Below are 8,903 nucleotides of genomic sequence, written 5' to 3' on the forward strand. Positions count from 1 at the left end.
AAAATTTAACCCTTATTTTATGATTTATATAATTTCGACACCTTTGACTTACTGTAAACGAACCTTCTCTCCACAGCCTCCAGCAGGTGATGGTGTCGCTCTTTCTCCAGTCTTTTCTTTTAACCTGAAGAAACTCGAACCGCTGTTCAGAAAACTTCAACCCTCCTCAGAGACTCGCAATCATCTCTCCCTCGGTCTTCTTACACCTGTCTTATGATGTCACTACGCCCCCTAGCGGCGGCGTCTCACCGTTTGATGCCTTCACTTGCTGCTGTAAACTTAATTCTCCAATGAACCTTTCATTTACTGACATTTGCTGGCGTTTACTGACCCGTCTGACTGAACATAAATGCACCACAAATATTTGATTTTCTTTATTTTTTTTTCTTTTTACTTTAAATCTGCAAGTTTCCTTTTCTGTTCTTAAACCTTAGTCATGAAGTAAATATTTAAGTGATTACTCTCTTATTAGCTCCATCCTTCCTTTCGATCAGCCAGGTGCAACAGCTCATTGAGAGTTTTAACTGCAGACTATTTTGCATATTTAGGTTTGTGACAACTTGTTTTAAAAAGATGATTCCATAATTTTATACTTATGATTTTGGGAAAAAAAATATCTGTGATTAATAACAATACTCTACATTATTCAAGATACTCTATTTTATTATACTCTTTCAAGGTTGTATTCCATTTTGGATATAATTTACAATAAAGGTGACAAATGAACCCATATTTACAGACCAAGTGTGGCAGAAAGAAAAGCTCAGCGTGTCTCTCTTCATCAGCAAGACTACGCAAAAACTAGCAGGTAGAGTTTCACACATTTCTGGTCCTCAAATGCAGCAACACAGCCTGATGTTTAGACCTCAAAGTAGGAAACTCAGAGCTGTACGTTAGCACGCTTTTTGCAGGGGGAAAAAAAACATCTTTGTTTGTTAAGTGCACCTGCCACCTGCCTATGCAATTTTAACAAGAGACTAAATAAGTAAATGGCCTGTATTTATATAGCACCTTACTAGTCCCTAAGGACCCCAAAGCGCTTTACATATCCAGTCATCCACCCATTCACACACACATTCACACACTAAATAAGTGTGATGAGTTTACTTCAGTTCACTGCACAGTCACCCACGTGGATATGTGTCACCCGTGGATGCTCTGCTCCAACAGCGGGACAAAGACGTTTGGGTCAGAAACCCCCGTGAAGCACAACAACAGTCAGGACATCTGCACGCGGCTTCAAATTGAGCTGAAACCTCCCTGCTAAGTCACGCTTTCTGTTCTCATGCTTGAATTATGGCTGACGGCGCCAAACTTTCCTGATTATTTACACACTATTGGACCAGTCAGTGACTTTCTCCAGATTTGTCCTCCATGGAAGGAGGCTGAAAGTTATTCTGCTTATATAAACTGTTTAAATGCATGTTAAGACTAAACATGGGCAAAGTAAAAAACAAAACAAAACACGAGGTCAGGGGATGTACAAGTCCTCGCTCTGAGCCAAAATCCAGGATTCAGACTGCTTGAAAGGCTCCTGAATTTTTTCTACACTGGCTCTGTGTGATGTCATAGAGGGGGGGGGGGAGATATCCCTAATATGGTCAGCTCAGGCACAATAAACTCAGGGGTAGGAGTCAAAACTGCTTGTTTCAGACAGAGGATGAGCCGAGGAGGGTTCGAGCTACTCTAAAAGAGCCCAATAATGAAAGGACATAGAGCTGGCAATAAGCACAACTGATTTTCCACCACTGTCATTCACATCATAAATTCCACCTCTTACTGTTCATCTGCAAAACTGAAAAAAGTATTACAACCAAACTTTCATCAAGCAGTTTTCAGATCAAAGCTCTAAAAAAACAACAATGCTCACCGTCTGATTGGCAGCTAAAAACAGAGAAATCTCCCCGAGGAGGTGGCGGAGACTAAAAATAGGTGCCATAACAACCCAGTTTTGCTTTAGATGTTTACAGTATTTTTTTAAACTTACAGTATATATCTGACACAAGAACAGGAGAACAGAGTCTTCAGAAAGTTGCTGAACAGCATAAATGCATGTAAATGTTTCTTGTGTGCCAATTCTGAAAGTGATGGAGTCACAAAGACAAGGTGCTTCACAGCAGAGGAAACCACTCAGTCAGATCTTCCATTTGGCGAGAGGTCGTTCAGAAAATTGTATTTGATTTTATCAAATGCTCCATATGACCAGTCATATTCAGAAGCATGACTGCGATCTTTATGGTAATGTATAGGCAGCTTGTTAATTTTTGAATCAAAATGTTTGTAAGAGCATGCTATACAACAACCTGTGGTATTTTCTTGTTGAATAAAAGCATCCCAGTAAAGCATTTCACATGTCAGGTCCTTGATGAGATTGAGTTTGACAAACTGCAGGTGTTCTGTTATAGGTTTAGTTTTCAGATTTTACATAATAAGGTGTTTTGAGACCGCAATCGTTACAAACTGTCACACAATAAAGCCGATTCATTTTTTATGGATCCTTTTGTGGATCTTCCTGAACTTAACACGCCTTTAAATTTCTTATTTTTCCTGACCAACAGTGTTGGTTCACATCACTGCAACGATGTAGTGGTATACAGCACTGTGCAAAAGTGCAAAAATACTCATTTCTTTCTGTTTTACGTCCAATTAGACAGATTTTGTTGTAATTCCTTTAAGTGGTCTTGAGCAACAGTTCTCCAGACTTTTTGAAGGTCTTTCTAAATGTTTCTTTTGATACTGGCTCCTTTTTCACTCATTTTCAGTTCAATCCTTCTACCTGGACATTTTGAGAGGATATTTTATTAGTTTTTTGTCTTTTTTTGGGGGGGGGGCTTTGTCCTGTCAATCATTCAAGCATAAAAAGGCACCTAACTTAAGGATGAACAGACAACAAAGAATTGATTTAAACTGTATCTTTTGCTAGTTTAGGAATCACCTTGTTGGTATGAAAATGTCATTTATTTCTGTCAACCTGTGTTATTGTTAGCATTTTTCATAGATTCAAATAAAGAAATTGGTTAAAAAAAAAACCCAAAAACAATTATGTGTTTTTCTGACAGGCTGCTTATAATAAACTACTGTTAGCAGAAAACTTAACATATCTCAGGATGGTGTGCAGCGTATCTCTAAAAAGTTGAGGAAACTGGACAAGGGGAGGACAAAAGCAGAAGTATCAAGCCTAGCAATGTATATTCATGTCCCTAAGTAAAAGGAACATAATCCAGCAAAGACCTGACACAGATCCCAAACAGATCCTAGATTTCCTAGATCCTAGTATAACAACGAAAGGCAGAAAGAAGAGCTTTGAATGTTGTTCAGGAAGCATGAAGAACTATTCCTGCAGACTACTTTCCTATTCCTGAAGAAATTATATATTTCCCTTTTTCCTAATACCATATAAGGAAATTAGGAGTATCACAAGACTTTTGCACAGTACTGCACTTTAATATGTGTCAGTACGCTGGGACTTCTCAAAGCTAATTCTGTTGATAACAAATAAATACTGAAGTCACAAAGCTCAACGAAGAGAACACGGCAAACAAATTATGTACCAAAATGTGACAGTACTTTATGAGGCAGTGGTTACATTCAACTTTTAGACTCAGAATAAAGAGACTAAATTCATTTATGACAAATCTTCACTTCAAATTACCCCACAATAGCTTTTTCTCCTGCCTCCAGTTAACACGTGACAAAGTCTCTGCACACAATCCACCACGACAAAAATACAACAGCAAAATAAAATTCCAACACTGAATAACACCTGCAACAACGTCCTCAAAAAAAAAGAAAAAGAAAAGGGAAAAAAAGAGCAACTCTTTTCCTCTAAAATGAGTGCTGGAACAGGGAGAGGGACAAAGTGCCAGATCAGAGTCATTCAGTTCATGTTTTTCAAAATAAAGGCGCACATGGAAGATGCCCTGCAGGGTTTGCTTTGGTCAAGGCTCATATCAGGACACGATTTCATGAAATAGGACAGGAAGCAGCAGGGGTCCATCTACTCAGTCTGAAAGTCATTTTTTGTGTGAAAGTTGAGTTAGGATGGCAGAAAATTCCAGACATTTGCACATATGATTATCTGATATTACTGTATTTAGACCCCCATAGTGAGTCCACCAAAGTACAAAGTGCTGATTAAGTTAAAAATGCATTTTTATATGCATACAGAACATTTAACAAACACTGGAGATACGAAAGTAACATTAACAATAATACAGATTTCTGATCGTGCACAATACTGTAACTGAAAAGCAACAGCTGGATAAGCCATGTTTTTCTTCAAAGGTGGCCTATTCTGCTTTTTCTTATTTCCTGCTATATTTATCCCATTTCAATGGTGAATGTTCATATAAAACATGGCCAAGTTTGAATTAATGCAGTTAGTATGTAAGTAATCGAAGAGCCAAACTCTGTGGCTTCAGACAGTTAAACTACTTACAAATCCAAGCTCTGCAAAGCACTCTGTAAATAGCAATTAAACATGATGAAATTAGTTTTAACCTACAAAACTAATTTCAGCAAAGATGCCTTCATCAGGGAGTTACACAGGGGTCCTTCATCTGCTCAACCATCTTTTAAATAAAACTTTTATGGTCCAAAGTTTGACTTTGAGTTTGTGATTGCTGTTAAATTTCAGCTTCACATTTACCATGAAAATGAATCAGGATCTTTAATTTGGGACAGATTCATTAAAAAATGACTAATTTTGATCATCTTCAAATTGCATAATAAACTAATGGCCCAACGTTTGGACATATGAAGTGACTGCTGTGAAATTTCATCTTTATATGGCAATTACTTACTTTTAGATATTTACTTTTTTTTTTCATTCAAATTCCCTGTTGAATCCAGCAAATATGACACGTTGTACCCTAAAAACAAAAAAATATCAGCAGCTAGTCCAGATCAAAGTTTGAATACATCAAAAATTCTGGAGCTTCCAGATGGTATTCAAATTTTTAAAAACAAGATTTTTTTTCCCATTTTTGTGACTAACATTTTAATGTTAAAGAATATTTTACATTTTACTTTTCATTATTGTAAAATATAACTATATATCATTCAAAAAGTGTCACTAGTTTTCTTTTGCAATGTAAAGTTTTTTAATAGCGTGCATTCAAATATGGGACATTTTTTTCATTTTAGCCAGCCGATACTCAGACGTTTTTTAATAACTCTGTCCCAATTTACCTGAATTGTTCTGATGGTAAGAAATACCAGCGAATATTTTAGGCTTTTATTGTTAATATTTTGAGATATTCATGTTCAAACATTGCCTCACACTTGAATGTGCGAAAAGGCCTGAAAGTGGGTAAACACACCAATAAAAAAAGATATATTAAAAAAAGATATATGTGTGTAAGATTGCATCTTCTGTTATTTTCTGAAAAAGTGAATATATTAACAGTGATTATCTCAAAAGCCTTAAAGATTATACTAAAAGCAAAAGCTTATATTCAATAAGTCTTGTATAACAATATAGTCAATGACTATTTGTAAAGGTTGTGTAAAAACTGTTATGGTTTAAAATTCACTATTTGATTAGCACTCCTCATGGAGCAGTTTAAAAAAAGCTCTACAAAGCTAACAGCAGACACACACACACACACACAGTTAGAGAACATAGTGCAGCATTTAGCAGCTAAAAATACAGACATTTTCCCAGAGGAGACCAAAAACTGTGCTAAAAGAGTTACTTGTAATACTATACTTTTACTAACTTTTACCTTTTGAATCCTGCCTAAATGCGTTTTATATATATATGAGATATTAGATATATTTAGCATTTAATATATTTAGATTTTTCTCTAAATGCTCTTTTTGCACATTTGAAATTGTCTTTCTGTTGAAATACATTTTTTTTTAAAATTTGGTTGCATTGCTTCATTTTACATTCGGACATAAAATGAATGAGCTTCTTACTCTGTATCTACTGAGTGTGTTAAATGCTTAAAATGCTTAAATGCTGTGTTAAATTGTTTTTACAGGTTTATAGCACAGCAGTTACATATATAAAAAGTAAGCAATCATTATATGAATAAATTTGTGCGACTTTTGAGTATTTCTGGGCTCGCTGTTGGTTTGTTTTTGATGTGTGTTTGCATCCTGTTTGGTCAATTTTTGTTTGGATTAGAACACAAAGACCAAAACTGAATAACTGAAATGACTTATTTCATTGTTTTGGATGTTTTTTAGCATCTTTGGAACCTGTTTATTGGCTGCTTTTCTTAAACTACTAAATCAAACTGAAAAAAAAAGTGCAATATTTGAAATCTTTGCATCATTTCTGTTAGACGTTTCACCCTCACGGATGCGTGATATCCTCAAGAGCAGCCACAGTGGTCAACCACCATGGAGTGGATCTTTCCATAGATGATCTGCTCCTTGCGGTTGAAATAGAGCATGTTAATGGGTGACATCTTGGTGGGTGTGCAGCAGGGCCCAGCTGTACCCCGTGGGTTAGCCTTGTTCACCAGGTGTGCATGTGGGTACTGCTGCAGGTGCAGGAACTCACACTCCCCTGAGCAGTAGTTTGCTCGGTAGCGTTTGGGCGCGATAATCCAGTCCCACCCAAACTCCTCAAAGTCAACGGTGAGTGGGTATCTACAGCAGCGTGTCTCCACAGACTCTTCATCACAGTTGAGGCCCGAGTCACGACGGGATCTCTTGAGGTTGTCGAGGATCTTGACCTCGATGAAGGGTTGCTAGGAAGGAGTTGTAAATGGAAAATTAAACAGTAATGCATAAGACAGCCTGGAAGGTTTATAGTTTATAGTGCCTAAACCTGACCACATAGTTTTTGGTGCCTCACTTTATTAAGTAATAATTTTGTTTCATTATAAAAATTATCATAGGTACTGAGCTTACTTGAAATTTAGCCAATAATTAACCATTGCTTAAGTGTAATGCATAAAAATAACGGCTACTGCAAACCAATACTTATAGAGTCATAGAGGAAATAGACTCACCAGTCCTTCCTCTCCAGGCTCTGCTGAAGTAACGGCCAGATCTTCTCCTTTGGAGTCGTAGGCGTTGATTTCTATGCCATAGTTGGTTTCTGGTTGACGCAGCCAAGCCTGCAGCAGAGACTTGATGTCGATGCTCTGCCAGGAGCCAGCACCAGCGTCAGTGTCAATTTTCAGGGAGCGAACCCGGACGCGGGTGCTGTTTCCCTCCTTGCCAGGTTTGAGGCGGGAGACCTGCAGGAAGACGGTGGTAACCACGTCAGCAGGCCGCAGGTGAACCCACAGCTGAGCGCTCAGGATGTTTTTGGGCTGAATCTTTGGACTGAGGCTGAACAGACAACAGGACAATTCGTCCTGGGCGATTGGATTGTCTGGAAGAAGTGAGTCATATAAAAACAAACAAAAAAAAAAATGTTATGCTGTTGCATTAGAAACATTTTCACATAAACTTTTGGTTGTCATGCATGCAGACATTCATGAAAGGATATTATTATAATTATTAAAAAATATTTATTAAAACTGGAAATTCTGTTTTTGCTGTGCCACTACAGTATTTTTAGTGGCCCCCCATGTGGCCACCCCTATGAAAAAATTCTGGAGGTGCCCCTGATCATTTGAACGATGTTATTCCAGTTAATGCTGTCAGTCAATTGTCTGTTTTGTCTCCTTTTTGGAAAACTAAATGAACAGATTTGGAGAAATTCTGTAGCTAGAATTTAATGGTGATTTAAGATATGAGTGGTATTAGTATGATAACTCCTTAAATGTTTCATTTGTCCTTCAATAATGGTATTTTGCGTCACCATAACTTCTAAATTCATCAACTAGTTAATCTAAGATTAAAATTCTCCAGATTAAAACGACAGAAATCTGGTGCTAACCACCCCAATTGAGCATGTGAAGGCTGGGAGGCTCCCTCAAACGCTCAACACCAGTAATACCAAATACAAATCCTCGTTAAAGATAATTGTTGGTCACCTGCCATTAAGATTTTATGGCTAATATAAATATAAACATCATATCATATAAACATTTACGGCCTTAAAGTCGTAGCTCAGGTCTGTTTGGTCGTTTGCGCCTCAGCAGTATCCTATTTTACTGCGCCTCTTTACGCACAGGATTTACGCACAAAAAAGTGCAAAACTATTTATTTATTTATTCATGTATTTATTTATTTATTTTAGGTATAAACCCCTCAGTGGTTTGTTTAGTTACGCGTTGTTGCCATTGTGATGATGGTCTCCGTGGTTGCGTGGTCTTCGTCCTCCACCCGCGGATCATACTGGTCCAGCAGCTGTGTCAGAGGAGGCGCTTTGGGGATCAGCTGGCGGATCATATCGCGGCTGATGTTGGGCGCCTGCTCCAGCCGAAGGATGCTGAGGATTTGCGACTTGATGCTGTGGAGCCTCATCTGCTTGCTGTGCTCCCGGAAGTCGCAGGCTGAACACTGCTCTCCGCTCTCCCCCAGCAACTTGGAGGTCTGGTTCATCTCCATGGCAAAACCCGAAGAGGAAAAGAAGATAACAGAAACGCTCAGGCAGAGCGAGAGGAGCATGCTGGAGAGAAGAAGTGAGCGCAGTGACGCCGTCTGATGTGAGCCTGTCCCCCCAGGACTTTATGATTGGCTGCTTTTTTTTTTTTTTTTTTTTTTTTTTTTTTTAGAAGTGACATTTAAAGAGGTAGGACAACTTTTCAGATGTGAAATAATCAAATACGTTTGATTGAAGTGTGTTTATAACAAGGTTTAAAAATGCAAAGCGGGACAAATGAAGCAATGCCACACTACAGTGTGACATAGCCTAAACACAGAGATATAAACATCTCTAAACGTTTCAGTCATGCACACAGCTAAGTCAGCTAGCTGGATCTCTTAGAATAAGCTTTTTCTTTCTTTTCTTTTGGTAACATCAACACAGAGGGAGTTTTAAAAAGTGAATT

At 37.9% G+C, this 8,903-nt stretch overlaps 1 protein-coding gene across 1 annotated transcript; it reads right to left on the reverse strand.

Moving 5' to 3' along the window:
* Positions 1 to 642: 642 nt before the first annotated feature.
* LOC146547364 (growth/differentiation factor 8-like) lies at positions 643 to 8,903 on the reverse strand. Its single transcript, XM_085266444.1, has 3 exons — positions 8,181 to 8,903; positions 6,969 to 7,336; positions 643 to 6,704 (listed from the first exon to the last, which is right to left on the reverse strand). The coding sequence occupies exons 1-3, from the start codon at positions 8,518 to 8,520 to the stop codon at positions 6,324 to 6,326; spliced, it is 1,089 nt and encodes a 362-aa protein (XP_085122570.1). The 5' UTR covers positions 8,521 to 8,903; the 3' UTR covers positions 643 to 6,323.

Source organism: Mchenga conophoros, linkage group LG23, assembly GCF_057382185.1.
Source record: "Mchenga conophoros isolate Kocher_MC1m ecotype Shallow Benthic linkage group LG23, M_conophoros_male_GT1.1, whole genome shotgun sequence".
NCBI classification, from domain to species: domain Eukaryota; kingdom Metazoa; phylum Chordata; class Actinopteri; order Cichliformes; family Cichlidae; genus Mchenga; species Mchenga conophoros.

Coding starts and splice junctions, on each gene's coding strand:
- LOC146547364 (XM_085266444.1), bottom strand. CDS start 8,520: ATGCTCCTCTCGCTCTGCCTGAGCGTTTCTGTTATCTTCTTTTCCTCT. Junction 7,337..8,180: donor CATCACAATGGCAACAACGC/GTAACTAAACAA, acceptor CACTTCTTCCAG/ACAATCCAATCGCCCAGGAC. Junction 6,705..6,968: donor AGCCTGGAGAGGAAGGACTG/GTGAGTCTATTT, acceptor ACTCCTTCCTAG/CAACCCTTCATCGAGGTCAA.